Source organism: Saccoglossus kowalevskii, chromosome 13 (genome assembly GCF_978046115.1).
Source record: "Saccoglossus kowalevskii chromosome 13, keSacKowa6.1, whole genome shotgun sequence".
Lineage (NCBI taxonomy): Eukaryota > Metazoa > Hemichordata > Enteropneusta > Harrimaniidae > Saccoglossus > Saccoglossus kowalevskii.
Genome location: NC_140653.1, coordinates 12,037,926 through 12,061,979, shown reverse-complemented (window position 1 = coordinate 12,061,979; position 24,054 = coordinate 12,037,926). Strand labels below are relative to the sequence as shown.

At 33.1% G+C, this 24,054-nt stretch overlaps 2 protein-coding genes across 2 annotated transcripts; both read right to left on the bottom strand.

Moving 5' to 3' along the window:
• Nucleotides 1-2,641: 2,641 nt before the first annotated feature.
• LOC100372580 (protein FAM81A-like) lies at nt 2,642-12,959 on the bottom strand. The gene is made up of 5 exons (XM_006818274.3): nt 12,874-12,959; nt 11,368-11,669; nt 8,523-8,771; nt 6,679-6,921; nt 2,642-5,989 (listed from the first exon to the last, which is right to left on the bottom strand). Exons 2-5 carry the CDS (start codon nt 11,638-11,640, stop codon nt 5,651-5,653), a joined length of 1,104 nt encoding a protein of 367 aa, XP_006818337.1. The 5' UTR covers nt 11,641-11,669; nt 12,874-12,959; the 3' UTR covers nt 2,642-5,650.
• Nucleotides 12,960-18,081: 5,122 nt separating this feature from the next.
• LOC100370910 (cell cycle checkpoint protein RAD1-like) lies at nt 18,082-23,857 on the bottom strand. The gene is made up of 8 exons (XM_002736157.3): nt 23,664-23,857; nt 22,835-22,990; nt 21,473-21,567; nt 21,037-21,148; nt 20,790-20,912; nt 20,484-20,548; nt 19,266-19,410; nt 18,082-18,324 (listed from the first exon to the last, which is right to left on the bottom strand). Exons 1-8 carry the CDS (start codon nt 23,772-23,774, stop codon nt 18,283-18,285), a joined length of 849 nt encoding a protein of 282 aa, XP_002736203.1. The 5' UTR covers nt 23,775-23,857; the 3' UTR covers nt 18,082-18,282.
• Nucleotides 23,858-24,054: the final 197 nt, after the last annotated feature.

Below are 24,054 nucleotides of genomic sequence, written 5' to 3'. Positions count from 1 at the left end.
ATAGGACACTGCACAAACCTGAAAGTTTTTAGGGTAATATCAGTAGATATTAATTACCTAATTTGCATAATTAATTAATTTTCAGCTTTTGATATATGAAGTAGTAATCATATTTCAATGAGACTTGCTACATAGATCTTCTAGGATTATGCAGAGACCTAATTAGTTTTAATTGGATATTAATTACCTAATTTGCATAATGTTCCACTGATATATGAAGAACCACAAATTGGATTTTAATGAAACTTTTAAAGAGAACTATGCAGAAACCCAATTAGTTTTTGGTAATTATTTATGCTTATTAATCACCTAATTAACATAATTAATTAACACTGATATCTCAATTACTGATCATCACATTTGAATAAAATTTGGTACATAAATGCTCTAGGACAATAGACAGGCCTGATTAATTTTGGGTTAAAATTTGTTCATATTAATTCTCTAATTGGCATAATAATTTGTAAGTTTTTTGTTCTGTTCTGTTCATATTAGTTACCTGATGTACATAATTAGTTTTCAGCTTTTCTATCAATATCTCATGTACAGGTAATTTTTAATGCGTCTTCAATACTCTCTGCACACGATAGTTCTTTCTAAGCTTTCTTTGATTAACAGAAACGCTTTACTTCAAAAGCTAAATAGTAAAGAAAATTATGCTGAAATATCAAATTAAATTCCATTTTGCTTTTCATACTAATGAAAGTACGAGTCTGTGTGACCTTTAGATGTGACCTATTGTTGATGCATTCCCAGCTGACATCCCTTTTCAAAGGTTAGACTGGTAAACTATGTATTTCAAAGATGGTAAAGTACCACAGTCGTTGTACAGTGTTGTCTTCAATGCGAGTCCCATGCAACGCTTGTATAATACATGCACAAAATTAATTTATGGTGACTTGTGGTTTAATAACTGTTAATACTTGCATATATTTTATCATAAACCAATTTTTAGCTCCGCTGTCGACTTTGTCGAGCGGAGCTTATCATATGAGTGATTGTCCGTCGTCCGTGTCAATGTTTTACTTTTTCGACTTCTTCTTGAAAACTAAAAGCCTGAATGCTTTGATACTTGGTGTATATGTACCTTGGGTAGACCTCACTCAGATTTGTTCATTTCATGATCATATCTTCAATTCTCTAATTTTGGTGAATATTTTTGGTAAAAAGTGATATTTTCGACTTCTTGTTAAAAACCGCAAGTCCAATTGCTTTGATATTACATGTATAGGTACTACATGTGGACCTTTTCTCTGATTTGTTCATTTTGTAATGATATCTTTAATTCTCTAATTTTGGTGAATATTTTTGTCATTTTTGGTAAAAAGTGATATTTTCGACTTCTTGTTAAAAACCGCAAGTCCAATTGCTTTGATATTACATGTATAGGTACTGCATGTGGACCTCTCTCTGATTTGTTCATTTTGTAATGATATCTTCAATTCTCTAATTTTGGTGAATATTTTTGGTAAAAGGTGATATTTTCGACTTCTTGTTAAAAACCGCAAGTCCAATTGCTTTGATATTACATGTATAGGTACTACATGTGGACCTCTCTCTGATTTGTTCATTTTGTAATGATATCTTCAATTCTCTAATTTTGGTGAATATTTTTGTCATTTTTGGTAAAAGGTGATATTTTCGACTTCTTGTTAAAAACCGCAAGTCCAATTGCTTTGATATTACATGTATAGGTACTACATGTGGACCTCTCTCTGATTTGTTCATTTTGTAATATCTACAGTAATTTTGGTGAATATTTTTGTCATTTTTGGTAAAAAGTGATATTTTCTTGTTAAAAACCACAATCATTTATGGTGAAAAATGATATGTTTGAATTTTTGTTGAAAACAGCAAGTCCCATTGCATTGATACTATTCATATTGTTCATTTTCTAATGATATCTTGTGTTCTATAATTGAAATGAGCATTGCAAATAGCGGAGCTATTTCAGCCGAGAGGCTGCTTGTTTTTTTATTTCATAACTTTCTGGTAATAAAGATCTTTTCCTAAACCAACTTTTGTGGTCCGTATATTATTTTAGGTAAATAAGTATTCAACCACAGTCCCTCCATCATCTAGAGGGACTGTGATTCAACATAATAGATGGGGGGATGAAAATCACATTTTTTTTGTCACAAGTATTACATAATTATTGATTTTGACGCGTGTCTCAGACTTTTCTACTTTGGAGTACCACCTAGCCTAAAATAGTTAAATAAATTTCAAAATATGGTAACCTTCCAGAAGGACACTTTGATCCAAATTGTATCAAAAGTAAAGCGCGTTCAAAATGGTGGGTCAAAGTTCAACATTTTCAAATTTTTCACATGTGCAATGAGGTAAGTTTCACCACTGGTGGCGCACTTCAGACTTCATAGACTCTGTGACTCTTATTTAATCTTTAACACGAGTAAATTATCATGCAGCTATAAGCTGTGCTATATAGGGTGGAGTTGTTGTTGCTCTAACTTGAAAACTGATAATGCTTTTTGGGGGGATCCTGGAATTCAGAACAGTCAAAATCATACCAGAAAAATGCCTGCAGTAGGCATGTGGAATAAATCCACAATGATCACATTTACAGGTGCGTCTTATAAAATCCATATTCACTTCAATAATACTGAGATTTGACACCTGCTCGTTTTATAATTGCTATTTATTTGTTCTGTCTCTTTACAATATTTCTTTATTGGAAGACTAAACATATTAACTAATAATATTTACAGAAATGATTATCACAAAGTTAGCAGTAGGCACTTGGAAGAGGGTGGCAAAATATGGCATGTTTAGTTGATCAATGTAAGACTGACAAAACATAAATGAATTGTCACAACTACATGTGCCAGGCATTCAATTTATACAAGTTTTGTTTGTTACATGCATTAATAAATATTAACTCATTGCAAAATTAGGTATAAAATGGTATATTATTATAATTGAAGACAATGAGTTTTGCCCATCTAACAATTCAATGTTAATACACCATTCAAACCATTAAATGTTTCGAATATTCAATATGTAAGTTTGAAGTCTAACAAAATGTCACACTTGTCAGGTACTCGTACATTGATACCAATGGATGAACTAGAAACCTGAGAACTGGCAGAATATAGATATGCAAATGATTTTAGCCAATTATGCTCTTTTCAATATTTTTTGACAAGTTTACAGTGGAATTTATGCTAACAATATGTACACATTATAAGTATAATTTAATTTACAACAAATTTGATGGGGCTTTTCATATTTATATGCATCTCTTTGAATGAGGATTTGCCAACATTCCGTGCTTTAGAAATGCTTTTGAAAATATTAAAAGTTGATAGAGAACACCAGATGTACTTAATACAAAAAAATACATTATTGGAGTACATGTACATGTAACTCAACAAATAGTTTTATATCTTAATACGATATAATGTTCACCCCTGGATACATGTAAAAAAAAAATTACCATTCAAGTTTTTGAAATAAACTTTAAAATGTAATAGACAAATGCACTAAAATGTCACATGCAACTCAATTAGTAATATTAATATAAAATTTGTGCTTTAGTAAAATCTAATAAACCTATTCATTTATAAATATATACTGTATACAAATTTAACAACAATTACAAAATACATTTATTTATCTCTATCATTCCATTATGATTGTCAAAAACTATGAAAATAAAATTAAGTACGCTGAAACAAATATTGATCAGCTACAAAAACTATACTAGAAAAATATACTAAAAACAACTATTTTTTTTTAGCTGTACGTGGTGTACATGTTAGGTATAAAACTCAGATGCAGATTTTCACTGTAATAATGCTGAGTTTTCTATTTCCTTTTGTGGCAACACAGGACAATAGAAGTTGTAAATGAGGACTTTAAAAAATTGAGTACATACCAAATTTGAAGTTTTATACAGTTTTATGTACACATAACAGCGTATACAAATTTTCAGAATATTATATATTTCAGAAATGAAAAATTCTTTTGATGATTAAGGTGGTTTAAGCTCAATTGAAGATTATATGTCATGTTATTCATTATTTTCTTTTCATACCTCCATTATTATGAGTTCATAACATAAGAATACCAAAAAAATTTGTTTTTAAATTGAGGTCACCGGATTATTTTTTTTTAGATACAAGTGACATTTTTACACTTTCACATTTTTAGTGAGATTATTTCTTCATATCTCGAAATTTTGCACTGTGACATGGGATGAAAAAGTATTATATTATAATTGATATGAAATCTAACATTGTTGAAATCATTTCAAACAAATTATATTTAATGAATGAGTTTTTATTGCGATAATGAACTTCTCATTAGTGTGTATACAGTGAAAGATTATCTCCCATAATGCATTGCATATATGTGCAGTAACATGCTCACCAGTGAAAAATTTGAATTTGGCTTGAATTGCCTTTAATTGGTTAAAAATTTGTTTCAGAACAGTTATTGCTGTTTGCTATCTTTTTATGGGTGACTACCCCTAGGCAGCAGTCATTCAGTCAGTTGCTAGTTTGCAACATCAGCTAACTTCACTGAATGGTTAAGTTGTGTGTGATTACAAACAATAAATATAACATGCATACGAGTACTGCCAGTGTTTTGAAATCACATTCAGTGAAGCGGCTGCATAGCAGGGTTTCGTGGCTATAATATAAACTCAGCGGGGTTTATATTTTGTGAGTGAAGTTTACGTCTAACACCAGGAATATGGAATCTTAATTATAATGATTAGTAACTGAATATCATCTGGTTTTAAAACTTCTCTTGAAGTGTTTAAGCAAATACATTGTTATTTAAAGCATTCACCATGAATGTTTTCAGCTGTCAAAGTGAGGTAATACCAACATAGTTTGGTAATAATGTCATGTCAGGACAAACGTCTGTAGTGACACAGGGAATACTTGGATACAGACCAAATTGCAGATTCACAAAGGTTTTTAAGTCAGTCAAATTAACATTATCATCACAAGAGATTGCTGGAGAGATAGATGGGCTTATTAGAATACTGTATTCGGAGTCTGTTCCATGGACAGTTGTATTAGCAGAGAATTAATATAACAAGATAACAAAAACAACGGACGGCACCAACTTTTCACAGTTTGCAAGACGATGAGTAACAATATTACACAATATTATCTCCGAATAACAACACCATCAAATGTAGCTACAAAAACCATGATCTATCCTAGGAATTCATATAAAACCAAAATAGCAGGTTTATTTTGAAATCAGTATATTATAAAAATATTAATTTCTTTTGTATTTTCTCATATGCCCACTCCCTTACGGTTAAAAGGCTGAAGAAAGCAGGTAGGTTAAGACCACTTAGGCTAATCTCAATAAAGTACCTTTCAGGATAAAGACTTTAATATTTTGATAAATAATATTTTCACTATTCTTGATAATGAAGGCACTATATGTATTCTAAATACTATAAACTATCATATTTTTGCTACTACAAATTTTTTTGATTTTCCCAGGCTCACAAATATGTATTTCTTGTGAAATTTAAATGGTTTACAACAGTATGACTTTTTGAATGTGATATATAATAATAATATATATACATAGTCAGCACATTTATACAAATCCCATTAATACTAAAGAAAGTAAAGATTAAGTAGTCATTCAACTGCTTTCACACCAACACAACCATTTTTTTAATGCTTCTTATCTCCTTATGCATCTGCTCTGCCAGCATTTTGCGTTTGCTATCGAGAATATTCTTTGTGGTGCTTATACTGTCATGGGCATTTTGAAATCCTCGTCGGTTTTCAATCCTCATTTTTTCCATTTCTTCTAGCAGTCTCTTGTCAAAATGTTCCTGCCGTTGGTCTAATTTCACTTCCCAGTACCTTCTAAGTTCAGAGTCATTTCGTTTTGCAGTTTCACGATCCTGGCTCATTGCATTTTCAAGTACCTCTATACGCTTCTCAAGTCTCTGAAATCGTGCATCCATCCTGTCTTCAAACTTGTCCTGGAATGACAATATTACAATTTCATGAATGAAACGAATTAGCTTAAACGAATTACTTTGTCTTTTTCACACATGATACCTATAACTAGAGATGGTTCCTTAATTACTACCTACTTTACATATTACCACAGTGCAGTGCAGTCATTATTATAACAAGGCCCGCAACTATGCACTGCAAACAATACCTTCCAGTAGCAGAGAGCATTTACATTGCTTAAAATTACAGGTGTATAATTCAGAGTTGTTCATTGTGAATGGCTTTGAATTCCGGCAGGTCTAAAATCTGATCAAATATAGAATTCAGGCAACTGTAAAAAAACAACAATGTTAAAAGCAGTACAAACCATTTAATTTGAAATGATTCATTTATTAGAATTTAGTTTATGTGAAAGAGTTCTCATGGAAGGTCATGGAAGTTATCTGTTCTATTCTCACTTATGTGGTTACTACGGTAGCATGCAGATGACACAACAACATACAGTGAACCGATTTAAATTCGCGAGAGATAAATTTTTGTCAGTGAACATTTTAAGATTTTGTACCAGTGACAAATTCACTGGGGTCCTAAAGACATGAAGACACAGCGCTTTTTCTCATGAGCTAAATCATTAAATCTAGAAAATTAAATGGTTTATAGTGTTGTAATGTGCCAGTGTGTTGTACTGATAAAAAGTTGTCGTAATGTTTACCTGTTTTGCATCTCTCATCGTTTGCAAAACCTCCAACTGCTGTACAAACTGTCTTGCCAGTCGATCTCTTTCAGTGTCATTGTATTTTTTAGTGGCTTCTAGCGTGGATTTTATCTCCTGCAAATGACCCATTGTTTTACTATCCAGTCTTTTGACAGCCGTGCTTGACTCGCCTTCTACCGATGTTATCTTAGTAATGTGCTGTACTGAAGTGTTATCAATTCTGTTATCCATCGAAGTGATCTGAAACATGCATGAAAGTTTTTCATTCATTACTTAGTTAAAGAAGTTCACTCCATGATATATTGCATGCAATTCTTTTTATTCCTTGTGCATTGAAACTTTTAGTATCCTTGTCTGATTGGTGAAAAAAACATGAATTACATAATTTTTTAGTAAATTTTAATAAATTTTCCAAACAGGTTATCAATGCACATTGCCACTTTGATATGAAGACTGCATTGTTATTGGCTGAATATTCGGGACCAGAGCATTGATTGTTTTTGTTTGAATTGTTAGCTTACAAATTGGCTTGTTATTATTTATTAATATTCACAAAATAAGAGAAAATAGAATACAGGGACGTGCTGGTGCCATATTTTCTTTTATTCTCAACGTCTCATGGAATTTGAATGGAATGCAAAGTTTGACTTTAGGTTACAGCACACACATACAAAATCAAAGTAATATGTTGATTATGTTTTTCAATGGAATATGGCTTAGCGAGAACAATTTAGCCACATTTGATCATGTAATTGACAATAGACGTAAATGACCATCAAGATATTGATGAGATCGAGAAATCCACAAGACTTGTATTCCCCCTCAAATAGTTTTCAATTTTATCCCATCCTTAGTTAACTGTTCCCCTGACATTGTAACCATGGCATCTAGAACAGTGGACCCGATGACAGAAAAAAAAAACATTTGAGAGGCAAAGGCTTGTAACCTTCTCACTCTCAACAAGATCTCAGCAGTGACATTAGCATTTAAAGTCAATTACATTATGAAACCCGAATTACAATATTATATTTGAGTATGACATTTTAAACCATTGTGAACATTTTAGTCTACATATTTGATATAGCCTAATACAGCAGACCTTAGTCCTCACTAAGCAAGCGCACATTCAGGATGAACTGTTTACATTGCCTGGTCCCCCATAGTTAACATGTCACAGCACAATGACTGATGCTTTAACGAATGGAATGATATTCTCATCTTTTATGTCTTCTGTTACACATCCCTGTATTCTCTGGCATATATTCTATAAAGATTAGTTATAAATTTAACAACTTAGCAATAGCAATATTCAACAACACAAATGATACAGAATTATGGGTGATTCCTTGTGGTGTGATATTAAAAACAAGGAAAGAGTTTCTTTTGCATTCCCCCAACCCGAAACCTAACACAAACCCTACCCAGGGATCTCGCCAGCCCAACGGGAGTGTTTGTCGGTCATGAATATTAATGAGCTATATGAATTTTAATTAGCAATGAATATTAATGATCGCAGTGCAAATGTTTTTTGAATTAAGACATTAAGTTTCACAGTATAGAATTTTAAAATGAAATATATTCGAAATGCGAATGCTGCAGACTAAAAACAGAAACAATAAATTATTGTTGAAATATTAACGTCTATTGTAAAAAGTTAAATAAAACTCATTACGTTTCAGCCTAGTACCCCTACTCTTAAGCTCTCTCTTAAGAAATTTATAATTGAATTGGGGGTTGGGGGTTTGGGGTGAGAGGGAGGTCGAGTTAGGATTAGAGGAAGGATGGAAAGGAAGTCTTTCCAATAAGAATACACTAGTATTGACCACTCAAGCTCTTCTTACTTTGTGATCAAGTCTTCGTATTGCACTCATTACTGCTGAGTTGTTTTCTTGTAATTGACGATTCAAAACACTGACTGTTTCAAATACTGTTCGCAGGTCAGCTGATAGTCGTGCTATGGAAGCGTCACAACGAGCAACTCGTCCCCGCAAGTCAACAACGTTGCCAACGTGGTGAATTTCCAGCGTTTTCACATCCCTATTGGTGGTTGCTCCTGTGTTATCCCGATCTCTTACTTGATCTTCCAATATCTAGACAAAATTAAATGTTTGAAAAGAACAACAATGAAAAATAGTTTATAAGTTAATATGTTTCATAAAAATAATAATAAATCTAGGAAAGACTTTATACATCTAACTAGGGAGTTCAGTAAAACTGAATTGCACCTAACTAGGGAGTTTAGTGACACTAAATTATACTGAACTAAGGAGTTCAGTATAACTGAGTCGCACCAAGCTAAGGACTTTAACTACACTGAGTTGCACCTAAGTAGAAAGTTTAGCCATACTAGACTACACCTACCTAGGGGGTTCAGTCATCAATACTGTAGAATACTTTATTTTCGCTTGGAATTTATTTTCGCTATTTTCGCTGAAGGAATGATTCCGTGGAAATAAAATCCAGCGAATATACTTTTTTTCCTATATTTCCTATATTTATAAATTCCATACAAAACGCCCAAAAAGTTTTTTCAGCGAAAATTTATTCCAGCGAAAATAAAGTATTCCATAGTATATGAAGGTAAGACCTCTTATCATGTTGATCTTTGATCTGAAGTTATTTGTCAATGAAAATTCATGTTGTTGTTTTTTCAGACATTTATTATATTCTAAATAAATAACAACACAACCAAACATAATTAAAGCATGTTTTGGACGACACTGCTTATTATACATGTATGTATTCACATATACCGGGTACATCAATTAGACGACACAGATACGCGAGTCTAAAGAAAGGTGTATTGAAAAAAATGAGTTAAATTTTAAATTTAAATTTGCATGCATCTCCATTAGGTTAAAAACTCACTGGTTAATTAATTTTGCATATATTCAAAAGATTTAATTATCTCATTTAGCTATCAAAGAAATGAGCAAAAATAAATGAACAATTAAAACTTTTACAATTACATTCGAAACACAAAACATGTATATGTTTGTAGTCTATATTTTACACTTGATAGGAGGAGTCAGAAAAACACAATTACTTGATCTACTTATCTCAAAACATCCAACATCGTATACTGTAAAGACAGAAGTAAATTTGATTGACTTGAAAGTGAAGTTTCAGAAAAAAAAATTGTGGCTATGAAAGTTCACTGATCCAATTTAATGACTGTAGCCTTAACATTGTGAAGGTCTACCAAGTATCAATGTCAAATTAATTAAATTTGGTTTTCAGAATATTATCCATGTGCAGCAGATGTTGAAAATAATGAAATACTAGTATGGGACTAGGAAAAAATTACTGTAATCCTATTAGTTAGCCAATCAGATTGAATGATAAATTAGTTATTTTTCTCTAGCAATTCAACAACATGATAGGAAATCATCACAATTAAAAGCTATCAATCAATGATGTTTCCTCTTCTTGACAAAATATAAAGCAATAAGTTATACTGTAAAGTACTTTTGCTGAAATTAATTTTCGCTGAAAAGACTTTTGTGTGTTTTATATGGAATTTATTTTCACTGATTTCTGACGAGTTGAATGTAAAATATAGGAAAAAGAGTATATTTGCTGGATTTTATTTTCACTGAATCATTCCTTCAGTTAAAATATCAGAAATTAATTACAAGTGAAAATAAAGTATTTTTACAGTATTGTTATTGTTTCATCAGGAAATTAACGTTTTAGAATTTTTATTCTTAGCTTTAAAACATGGACAACACATCTTAAAGCAGAATGTAGAAATATGAAAATAAAATAAATACATAATTACAAAATTACACACATTTAAGAAAACCTCAAGTCCTGTCACTAAATGTGTCAATAAACATACCTATTTACTGTTTAGTGGAGAAAAAATACTATACTGTAGAATGACTAATTTCCACTGGGTTTGAATTTCGCTGATTTACCATCCAGGCATATTCAGTGGGTTTTAAATTCATGGTTTAATCATTTAGATAATGTGTTCTATGCTAAATTTTACATATTCACTAGGTTTTAATTTAGCGCATTTCCAGTCAGCGAAATAAGCAAAATTAATACCCAGTGAATAATTAACCCTTTTACAGTATGCCTTAATTTATTTATATTTGAGGTCTACTAAATAGAGTCAATAAATTTATCACATAAATGTTTCAAAAATATTACATAATTATTTGGAAACATATCAACTCTTGTTTTTACCTAGTACAAAATGACTAAATGCAAATACCGGTAGTTGTTTTTAAGTTATAATAATTCATAATTTTATGACAAGCGTAAGTACCAATTTTATACCTATGTTTCTTTCACCATATGTTACCAAAAAAAATTTGGAGATATGGGGAGACTTTTTTTACCATAAAAACCAATGATAAATATCTCAAAAATGCTGTTTGATGTTTTTTGGGCAATGTGAAGTTTGTTGGTCAGATATTTTTATATTGCTTTTGTGAACAACAATATAGAACAAATCAACACTATAAAAGTCAAGGAAATCTAATAATGTGTTTTAATGGTAGCCAACGACCTTAATAAATGTTCAAATAATCAAAAATTAATGACAAGCGCAATCAATCAGACTGTTTTCCTGAGGTTCGTACTGCATAGAATAATAATCCCAGCCACACATCTGTCAGTATGCATGAAAAAATTCAATCACAAAAATATCAAAAAAATAAGTGACTACCGGTATACCTCAATTTCTCTGCTCAGCCTCTTCACAACTAATGTGATTGTTCTAATATGTTCCTGTAGTAATTCCCGTGATTGTTTTTCACCCTGCCATGTTCCATGTGTCAAGTTCAAAGTGTCAATGATATCCTCCTTTATTTTAAACGCTCTGTCAATCAGCGATGATGTAGTTTTTTCTTGATGTAGCAACCTGTCTTCAATGACCTCTAAGCGACGACTGGGAGGTCTCTCGTAATCGTCAATGTATGGTAACCGTGGAGATACTCCAGCCATCATTGCTGTTTGGTAAACTTTCTGTTTAATGGCTGGAACGTTAAGAAAAGAAATGTTGTAGTGTTATTGTGTACTTGACACCATGGCAAATGACTTGAAGCATGACTTTAGATTCCATCTGAACAAGAATGACATTGTCATGTGTTGTATCATGGGAGATAAACCATTATAAACTCTGGGGAGTGGAGGGAAGGGGAGGGACAAACTTGGAAACACCATCTGCTGGAACACTAGACAGTAAAACAAATTATGTGCTACTGAGTTGAGGGGAAATGATGTTGCAGCAAGAAAGAAAAAATAATTGCCCCAAAAAGAAAAGAAAGTAGGAGAAAACATCTTGCACAGCTGCACTGTATATTACCCCAAGTTTAAAATGGTCAATCCCTGACCACTCCCCACTCCCACTCTTGCAAAAGTCAGATAGATATCATTGTAACGAGTTTTTTTATTAAATCACTGTGGAACTTGAAGGGGAATTTACTAGTAACGCCTCTTCCATTTCAGAGCCCTGGCCGTGTCCAATATACGAGAATTTATGCCTAGCGTTGTGTTGTGTGAGGACGTTTCAAACGAATGTCTTCGCTCCACACACGGTTACTAAACAAATATTTGTGCTTCCCCAGAATATACTATACACCACAGTCCCTCAACACTGAGAGACTGTGTATACACTCAGGTCAAATCGCGGATAATTTTATAAACACACAGTTACTGTATCGACAAAGATTTAGTATCATAACAAGAAAACCAAACAAAATTTTAACAAAAAAAAAAGTCCAATGACAGCCCGTCGGTCGGCTACAGGGACTGGTCGTTTCACAAATGCCGTGTCGTCATTATCAAAAACGTATCCATTGTAACAACAAACAATATACACGCGATAAATACGATCGATTAAATCACTGCCAAGGAAAAACAACTTATATACATTTTAGATTCAGTCGCAATAACTCTAAATACGAGACATAAATGTATCCGGATGCATATAACTGTCGTGGTTGTTACAAACATGCCTCGGGGTAAACAATACTTGGTGAAGTGGAAGTGCGAATGGTCGCAAACAAATTACTGTAATACATACACTTCGCTGAATTCAACATTACCCTACGTGTCATCAAGTACAATTGAAATTCAACACCAGGTGTAAAATAACACGGCAAAAGTGTCGTATGACGACGCAAATATTACGGCATCGACAACACGAAGTTGCATTAAATAAGAGAACACGTGTATTACCTTGAACTTCAGAGGAAAACTTTTAACGACGACGGAAATCACAGCGTCCTAGCAACTCACTCACTGACAACAGTCGCCATTTTGGACGTGTCACGTGATTCTGAAGCCTGTTCACGTGCCCCGTCCTTGAGGTTCTTCGCTGGCATTGATGGAACCACAGTCCTTCTATAGATAGATGGACTGTGATGGAACAAATACTGTTCCCGTTCTCCGATATAAGTGGAGAACAGAGAGTGTCTCTACTACAAAGACAAACAAATCAAGGACTTGAGCCATTTCATGCTAATAAAATTGCGACCTTTACAATAAACTATATAGTAGTATAACTCTTTACAGCCAAAACAAGGTCAACTTGGACGTTCAGTTGCGAGACGTAACAAAAAAAAAACGCAGCCAATGGTACATTTTGAAAATAAAAATACAAAATAAACGCAATCAGAGGCGCCGACCACGCGCGTTGGTAGTAAATAGAACGCGTTGTGACACAGCCTCTTTCACTAAAACGCAATATAATTATGCTATTTCCCAACGCACTTATATTTAATACATTGACGAAAAACACCACAAGAAAAATGTAAATCAGGCTTGTAATTACTAGTAACTCAACTCGAACGCAATGTTCATCTCTGTAAAAGTGGATAAATTCGAACCAGCCAGCTCATGACCGGAGACGTTCGCTCGTCTTCGTTGATAACTCGACAATTCACCATAATCGTGGTGGTGAACTGTTTAGCTGATTTTTTACAAGATGGACATTCAATTCGTATTTATCCCAACTTATTTGAATATTCTTTCGGAAATTTGAGACATTGTTCAAAAAATCATGTACATATATGTCTGATGTCAACTGATAATACGCAATTATCCAGCCAGTACTAGAAATTATTGTTGATAGTAAACATGTTTTGTATTGGGAAGTTGGATACTTGAACGTATAGTCCTCGGGCGTGTAGTAGACGAGCTTAATTGTACCTCAGACTAGTAGTAATACAAGTCTGAGATTGTACTGTCACATGTTTTTCGTCTTAGCCTTGTCTTTTCGTCTTAACACTGTCGCAGTCCGCTTCATTGATTGTTTAGTTTGATAATTTATAAACATATATTCATTGTGAGACTGTTGCTTTCAAGTTGTGTTAATACAAAGATGATTTAAACTTGTCCCTTCCGTTACCAACGTATTCAATATACAGAAATAGCATGTGTGTGCGTTTGCGTGAGTGAAAGATGCAGGTGAGATTTCTCGTCGCAACGTGTTCTATTTATTTCCAACGCGCGTGGTCGGCGCCTTTGATTGCGTTTATTTTGTTCTTTCATACTCGAAATCTATCGCTGGCACCGTTTATTTTGTCACGTCTCACAACTGAACGTCCAAGCTGACTTTGTTTTGGCTGTATTTGACAGGGAGTACTGGAGTAACATCAAGAAGTTTCTATTGATGAAAAATATTCCTTGAACTAAGATTTCAATATTAAATTATATTTAGTGGGTGTTGATATGGTTTTATACATGGCAATATTGATGTATCGTAACCAATTAGGAGTGGTCACGCCGCTATGATAATGCGGGCTTTCGCGACCAAGAACCAAACAACAAATTCTACCTGGGGAGGAGCAGAATGATTTTTTTATATTTTATTTTGTTGAATAAATTAAGTTTTGTTTGTTGGCTGAATACAACAACACCCACAGTTTGTAATTTGTTTTTATAAAAAAGATCCTTTTTCATGTTCGGCATTGCAATTTGAATAAGTCTAGTGGCATATCAATTGTCGTTTCCATTCTCAACTTAAGTGTACATGTGCATTTCATACATTTTACAATACCGCCATGACACAAATACGTGGGTAAATAAGTTTTTATCCGCTTTATATTCGGCATAGAGGGCAGGTACATCACAATTAGTGAACGTTACTGTCAGAAATGTACAAAGTAACATCGTAAACGTGCCTATGATGAGCTGCTTGTACGTGCACGATGTCGCCGTGATGTCTACCATCGATAGTTTCCATTTAGTAGCTGATTGCAATAAACAATGCTGCTGAAGAATGTGGTGAAAAAGTCACATGAATACAGTACAAAGTCATTTATTGTTTGTTGTTTGTATGTTTGTTTGTTTGAGCGTGATGTACTCAGCTCTCTCAGTGATCGCTATAATAGATATCATCCTGTTGTACCTGCAGACTAGCTTTCAGCAATATTCGCAGGAGTGTTATATTAAACAACTTAGCCTTACTTGATATAAGTTACAATTATTCTATAATATAGTCGGAGGAAATATTTCGTGTCCATTGCTTGCTGATTTATTTATTTATTCATATAAAGCTGAATTTCTACAGCGATTGGTAAAAACAATGGGCACGAAAAAACTTTTAAAAAACCTTTAATTCACATCAAATTATAATATTGATTATGTACTCAATAATCTTAAATTCAGTTATTATATTACAGCTGAACTTGAGACCAAGGGGACTACATAATCTGCTTTCTATGCTTCCTGCTTAGATCTACCAGACTACATGACCATGATGAGTTTTCATTCTTCTTATACCGTTATTAAGAGACACCGACGTCTTTTTTTTTTCGAGCGAACTATTGAACCAAGGATTTTTTTTAGAGAGCGACCTTAGTGTTTTTATATTTTTAAATCGTTTTTTTTTTATAATTCGTTCAACTTGTGACATAACTAAAAATTGTAAGAATGTGTCGTCAACACTGTCTGAATAGAAGAATAGTAAAAACATGATGTTACTCAGTCACGTCAGTTTATAAAGAACACTTTTTGCCATACATCTGATTTATCATTCACAACTGGCGTCTTTTCCCATTTTCAAAAATGGTTCCCCATATATATTCGGAAATATTGCCTGTGTTGGGTAAAATTATTGAAAAAGCATACGGGGCTATTCACCGTATGCTATGCAAACTTCAAAAATAAAAAATAAATTGAATCATCATTCGGTGACACTGTCAGAGCCCTATCATATATGGAAACATCAAATCGCAGTGCATCTCAAACACGTGCGAAAAAACCTGAAGATTGTGTTTGTTTTTTTATGAATAACTTAAAGGGCGCCACCAGGCAATTTTTTTCCTCTAGGAACATTCTAATATTGTTGTGCGTGCCGAAACATTTCTTTTGAACTGAATCTATATTTAGGTATTATTCCCAACTATATTTTAGGAAATATTTGTGGGAATATTTGCGTCAGCCATCTATCAGTGACACTGACTGACACTCAACATGAATGCGCCCACTAAAAAGAAATTTTTGAAATGTTGCTGCAAGGGGGAGATTTTTTCCCACCATTTCGTTACTCCCTCGGCATTCCGCGAAAATCCTAAACTGAACGAAAATCCTAAACTAAGGTTTAACGATTTAAAACTGGAAAATGTGAATTAAAAATTTATAATCAGCGAAAAAAGGGTTTTACACGTACAATATTTACAACGATCGTACATATAACTAGATAAAACATTTGCCGAAAATATCGGAACTTTAATTAGAAAAAGGTTCGTTTCGCTAATTACAGATAATCAGAAATCTGTAAACAAGGGTCCTACACGTATTTTACAGGTATTTACAACTGTTTCAACTGTTGGGCGAAACTTTACCAGTATGTTCACATTTCAGTAGTGTATACAACGGCTTCTGTATAACTGTAATTAGCGAAACGAAACATTTACGTATTAAATATTATTTTCGGCAAATATTTTGTAAATATTGTGCGTATAAAACTCATTTTCACTGATTGCAGTTTAATTTTCATTATGTGTGTTATCACGTTTTGTTTCGTTTCTTCGATTACAATAAGAAATAGTTTTTAACATGTTCAAATGTTGATGTTGGGTCTTTTTGAGACAAAATGGCAAACAGTCAAAGTCCAACAGAATAAAAAAAACAAATCGACGTGCATATCATCCTTCACTGTGACCACAGTCAGCAGGCGCACACGTGATAATAAAATTAATACGATATTTACTATATGGGGGTTGCCATCTTGAATGACGCATAAAACTAAATAAGAGACTTGTCTGTGACTGTGACCTGTCTTCATAGAAATTGAAATAACATCCACACAGAAATGTCCGAGAAACGACATTGGACATACAAATGGAATTCTAAACAAAATACGGTTCAATGGAATATAAAACTCAAATGCTATTCACCATGACAAGCCTTTCAGTGAAATTTAAACCCAGTGAATATTAGTCATTTTACAGTAGTGAAATGAGTGGTCTGTTGATTACATTGATTCTTCGCAAGTCTTTTTCAACAAGATTAAAATCTGATGAAAAAATTGGAATGTACTAAATTCTATTTAGAAAAATATGCAAGAACTTGACACTTGTAATGAGTAGAGTGATTGTCAACAACCACTACATATCCTGTGCTTCAGTCAAAGAACTAATGTACTTGCATGTAAATTCACATTTAGCACTATTAATAAGTAGTTTTGTCAAAATTACCAGAAATGAATATTCAAGACACATCGCTGAAAGGCAATACGGTTGTTGAACTAGCTTGCATTTGTAGATTCATTTGGTAGGTTGATGATAAAAAACGGAAAGTATGACGTATAAAGGTAGACTTGAATGCAGTAACTTTTGTAGAAATTATGGATTTTAATTATTCTCTAAAATCATATTCCCGAAATATGATTCATACTACTGATAACAGTTACATGTATATGAAATATAGCATAATACATACATGACATGAATGCAACACTATTTAGCAAACTTTGTGAAAATATAAAAAAAACATAAAAAATTAAAAATAGGCACAAGTTCATTCATGATTATTTTATAATCATATTTAATCAATTATATCTTTGTACATCATAACACAATGCTAAATTTCAATTTTAAAACCTAGAGTTTTTCATCTTTACTAGATGTAACTTAATTAACATTAAACCAGGGGGTGTTGTTGACGCCATGCACTTTATTACACATGTACTGCTCTCAAAGGATTGTGTTTGACATGCCCAATGCATATGGGATATGTTCCAATCATCCCTGGAAATGCCTAAAACTATTATAGTGGCTTTTTTTTTGTACATTGATCTGCACAACAATCAAAGGTGCCATTTTTTTTAATATGGCCCCCATATCTTGTGCAACATATCCAGACGACTCATTAATAGTGCAGATTTAAATTAGTTTGATGTTAAACCACGATAAAATACCCATGAAATTACACCATATGTAAAATCACAATATAAAACATTTAATTTAACGATAATACAGTATATACAATTGACTCAGTATAAGAAGAGAATGATGTTGGCGATAGTGATCCAATTTATTCAGGGCATTGTCATTATGCAACCCAAAGGTGAGAGACTTATGAGTCTGCTGAACATCATCTTACGATACCATATATGGCAATGTATATCGCAATACTTTATCATCTGTCGTCATTTTCATCTAACTCCTCATCTGGTGAACACTGAAATGTAATAATAACAGAAAATGAAAAATTTTGAGACCATTTTCCACTCCCGAAAAGATCCAGTGTTACAAATGAGATCAACGAAAAAACAGGATAAACAAAAGTAACTGGGACGTCAAAACATTGTGTGGGATTTCAAAAATGTGATATCTCCATGCTTTATAATGTGCTGCACATACACATTTGATTTTTGAGGCAGACAAATTGCACCTTCCATCACGCGAGATCTCACAGTGAACAGAAATCAGACAAAAACATACATCAACTTCAGCTGTGATTCAATATGCAAATATGCCTGAAGGAACTATAGAAGCTATCGGGGTAGAACCCAAAATTCTACCTAAATCAGAATCCATGAGTTTCAAAATGACACCCCTACCGAGCATCTAATCTAATCAGATCTAATTCCTTGTCTAATCTTGTTTAGATCTATTTATTTTAGATCTATATTAGACAAAGTGATTTGTCTATTTTTGTGCATATATAATGAGACATTTATGACACAATGTAAACATTTGACGCCAGAACTTTATTTGGCAAACTAGGGTGGGCGCTGCTGAGACTATTTGCATATAGCTTATACTCTTCCAACAGCAAAATTTTTCCTGTCATATTTTTTTGCCGCAACATTATGCAAATGTTCATTTATCTTTCTATAATTTGTTTGTTTTAATTTCATACCAAAGGCTAAAGAGTTATATAAATATTTTTTCTAGAATCTTATCACCGGTGATCCTCATTGCTGGATGCTGTTTATTTTACTTTACTTGTCTTGCGTTTTGTCTGAAATCATCACTGATTTAGAATAACATTGGAATCTGAATTAATTGGTTAATTTTTAAAAAATTACAAACAGAGAAAAAAACTGTTGACAGAATATACTTAATTAAAATTGTTAGACTATTGTAATAAGGATGAAATAGATTATGAAATCTTACATAGTATTCCACAAAGCAGATTTGTCCATCATCGTTACGAATCATATACTGTAATGACAAGAAACCTCTGCAGTCTGTACGAATGGATATCTTGTTTGATAGGGTTAGGGCTTTCACCGACGGCTTCAATAGACTTAATTTATACCTAGTCACAAAGAAATCAATACGTTATGTATAAAGAAAATCTGAGCATATTAACAAAATAAAGTATGATGTTTGAACAACGTGTCAAGAAAACTTGTTCTAAGATTGGGTTAAAATCAAATCCAGCAAAAACACAATCATCAAAAAGCATGCTTTCAACTTTCAATATATCTTGTTGTAAGTGTTGCATGGGAAATATGACAAAATGCCATGGCCTCGCCTTAACTTTTGTGGAGTATGCAAATTATTTTCATGGCCAATTGATACATGCGAGTGAAAAAACAGCATGGATACACCAGACTATATTCAATCCTGGACTTTGAAGGTGCCTCATTGGCAGAATTTGCCGTGATAATACTGAAAATTATAACATAGATTTGTGACTTATTTCTTATTTCATGGCTTTTGATACTATTGTTTGTGCAAGAGTGTAATTTTGGAAATCTTAGTATTCAAATTACACGTAAATAACAAGTAACAATAATTGTGGGGTGCCAAAATGTATCTTTGCAGTAAACTCAACTTCAGAAGGAACTATTTTATCTCATTTGCATATCAGTTGTAGACAATACTAATATTTTTAACGGGAAATGACTGAGTAATCTGCAGTATATATGTAATACTGTAAAGGGGTTAATTATTCACTGGGTTTTAATTTTTCTTATTTCGCTGACTGGAAAATGCGCTAAATTAAAACCCAGTGAATATGTAAAATTTAGCATAGAACACATTATCTAAATGATAAAACCGTGAATTTAAAACCCAAAGAATATGCCTGAAATGGCAAATCAGTGAAATTTAAACCCAGTGAAAATGTAAAATTTAGCATAGAACACATCATCTAAATGAAAAAAACGTGAATTTAAATATGCCTGAAATGGTAAATCAGCGAAATTTTACCCCAGTGAAAATTAGTCATTTTACAGTAAACTCAATGACTGAATTGTATATCCAACTGCATCAAAAGATAAATCAGAAACTCAGCAACATTTTTCCATTTCACATGGATTAACCAAAGACTTGATAATCTAATATGAATATATTTGTGTAAATCATAAGTGTAGATTGTTCTACCTATTTGTTTGTGTTTGAGTACACTGGAATGATTCCACCATATCAGAGTCTTTGGGATAGTCAGCCTATAACAGTAACATAACAAATGAGTTAACATTCACTACAAAAAACTTCAAACGTTTAAACTCATTTCATGACAGACCATCATTGTATAGGTGACTTGCTTGCCCTAAAGAACACCAAACATGTGATATATCACATGACCATATAAAACCACCCCCCACCCCCATGCAAAAAAAAACACACGTTTTGCAATCATTTGTACTACAACAGAGAAGGTATTTAAATGTAAACAGGTATACTTACATGGGTACTACCAGCATTACCAAATGTAGACAGTCTTAAATACGGCTTATCAGGGGACATCAGAATCTCTAATACTTCGCTAGTCATGTCTAATTCAGAAAAGGCTTCTTTAAGACATTCTGACTGTTAGAAAAAGAGATATACATGTAATACCAGACAGAAAGGAATTTATAAACATGAAATTAATGCTGTGATTTGGGATTGGTTACATATAAGACTACTACGTTTGTGTGTAAATCTTGCATACCTTCATAATTATTTTATTGATGACATTGGTACTAGAGAAGTTGAAATCCAACACTTCATCTGGTTCCAGAGTTTTAATGGTACAATCAGTCAGCACACCGCCCTCTTCAAGCCTGCAGTAAAAAATGTGGAATTCACTATATTTAGTTTATTATTGGTTTATTATTGAATTTAAGGTAATTGTAGCCTCTGCCACGGAACATCCATGGAGTTACCGGTATATGGGTAAGAGATTCAATATAATGAATATAATACCATTACATAGTATGGGTTACAGGTTTACTTACCATTACATAGTATGCATTACAGGTTTACTTACCATTACATAGTATGGGTTACAGGTTTACTTACCATTACATAGTATGGGTTACAGGTTTACTTACCATTACATAGTAATTCACATGCAATGACATGGCATAGTAAACAGGTTAACTTACCATAATATAAGAGGTGATCCATAGCCACCATAACACATCTTTAATGCTGTTGTTGCACCAGGTAAAGTGCTGCTGCCAAATATATTCAAACATTCCTGGAATTAAAAAATGTTGAATACGACCTCAACTATTTTGCTACCAGATGATACTAGACTCCACAAAATGTAATGTAAGATGATTTCAGACAAAAAAACTGTTCAAAGGCACTTTCCAAAGTAAAAAAAAAAGTACATCATGCTAAGAAAAAATAATTTATGTGATGAGTTTTTTCAGATTTTTTCAATGAAGTTTATCCATAATTTTTGGAGAACAATCACAAAAGTTTGCTACACATAAGCTATATTGATCTGTGTATTTTTGAGTACAGTACCGTAAAATCTGTATTAGAAGCCGCATCTTTAATAGAAGTCGCACCCATTCTTTTTGAATGTTTGAGAACCCAAAAATTCATCATTTCTCATATGTGTAGATGCTCTAATAGAAGCCGCATCCCCTCTGTTGCATTGTACCATTTTAATAGAAGCCGCGGTTTCTAATACAGATTTTACAGTAATATTGATTTGAATCATAGTGTTCAAGAGGGTTCATGCAGGTTGAGACATTCAGATGAGCTGAATGAGCTATGCTATGATATGCCTTCAAGTTTGTGATAATGAGGAGGAGTAGTTGTTTGAATGTATTCACACAGATATAGGAGGACAATGCAGGTTATAATAAATAAATGTTTGAAATGAAATCATACTTTCTTGTCTTGGTATTAAATCAGACACATTTTTTTGTACACACTGGATTTTTTTTTATATTAAAAGAAGATCTTTCATACTGTAGACCTGCAATAGTCAAGTCCTGCTGTAACATATATCATCTTCTTTATTATAACAACCAAAAAAATGTAATAGGTGATTTTCCGCTCACTACGAGATCTTGTGGAATGTGTGAAAAACCTTGTTTTTAATTTATTTTGAATTTGAAGTTTACTTTTCTTTAGTTCAATGTCAAAATGCATATCTTTCAGAGGGGAATATGGTTTTAAGATACAAGTCCTTTGAACATCAAAATTGACCACCATCAAATGTGTATAGCACATTATCAGGCATGGAAATACCCCAAAAAGACAGTTTTGCATTTGTTGAATCCCACATGGTGTTTTTACACCACTATAATGCTCCATTTCACGCATGACGCAGGATCTTGCAGTGAACGAAGAATGGTCTATTTTTTTGGCACTTGAAGACTATTTGTTCTACTGGGCTGAATGTATCAAAGGTTTACCAGCATTGCATAGTATTAGGATCAAAGTTTAAATTGTACGCAAAAGTGCAATACTGGGCAGCACCAAGGGGTTTATGTATAATCACTTACAAGTAACACAGTAATGTCTATCTTGAATGTTGCTGATTCTTCACGCAGAATAAATTCTTGAAATATGCCGGCTTGTAGAAAAGAATTGGCCTGTATACATTTTGAGTCTTCCACAGTAACCTTGATACCATTAGCTGTGGCAAACACTGTGGCCATCTGACAAGGAATAGCAAATGCTGGTTCATAAACATGGTTATCCCACAGGCTGCAACTTACATGTAGATATTTATAATTCAAATTGTACTTCTGAACTTGTGGCAGGAAAAAATATGGAAATTAGTATATTATTATTTCACTATAACATAGTACCGGTATCTCATTAAAACAAGTTAAATCATAATTATTTGCAATATTTAGAAGTCCACTTAAGGCTTACAGCAAATTACTTTCACAATGGGAAACAAAAAACAGATTAACAGAGTAGCCAATATCAACAATGGCGTCCCAGGACTTCGTGATGAAATCCCTGTGATTGACAGGTTCTTCTTTTAAGAAAGAACCATGCATGCATAGTGCTCAGTTTCAAATGACACATGAGAGCAAAACACAAATCGGATGAATTCATCAGATCGGGAGACAAAATACCAGGAATCATTTAGATTTAAATGAAGTCTAACAAAAACATTCATTTTTAATATAAAGGGTGGGTTGACCAGTGTTCGAAAAATCAACATTTGTTTGTTTTTTTCCATAGAGGCTAAAAGCCACCTGATTGGAAGTAGCCCTTGGTCCACGGCGATGTCATAATCCGTCACGATATTTACATTCGGTCGTCGGCTGCCACTGAAGTTTGTTTCACTCGGACGTGGTCCCCATCACACATACATACCTCCTTGAAGTGGATAGCTTTCAGAATATTCGACATATTTCTGGCATTATCCAGTTTAGCAATAAGAACATACTGCCCATCTTCATCACCCTGCTGAGTAGATAATGACATTGTATTGACTTTTCTACGAACCAGACAAAATCACAACCAAACAACCCGCCATATTGTCTCTGAGCATGATGGGTATGACCTGTATTTGACCCTGAATGAACTCGCGCCTTAGCCATTATGAACGGCTAATAAAAAGTTTGAGGATGACAACGAAATGATTTAGGCAATGTACGAAATAGATATATATTAATCAATTAGAAAATTGTGAAAGTAAAAAATATATAATCGAACTTAAAATTAAGAAACTGATTATCTTTATCAGGACCGCTGTCTCAAATAT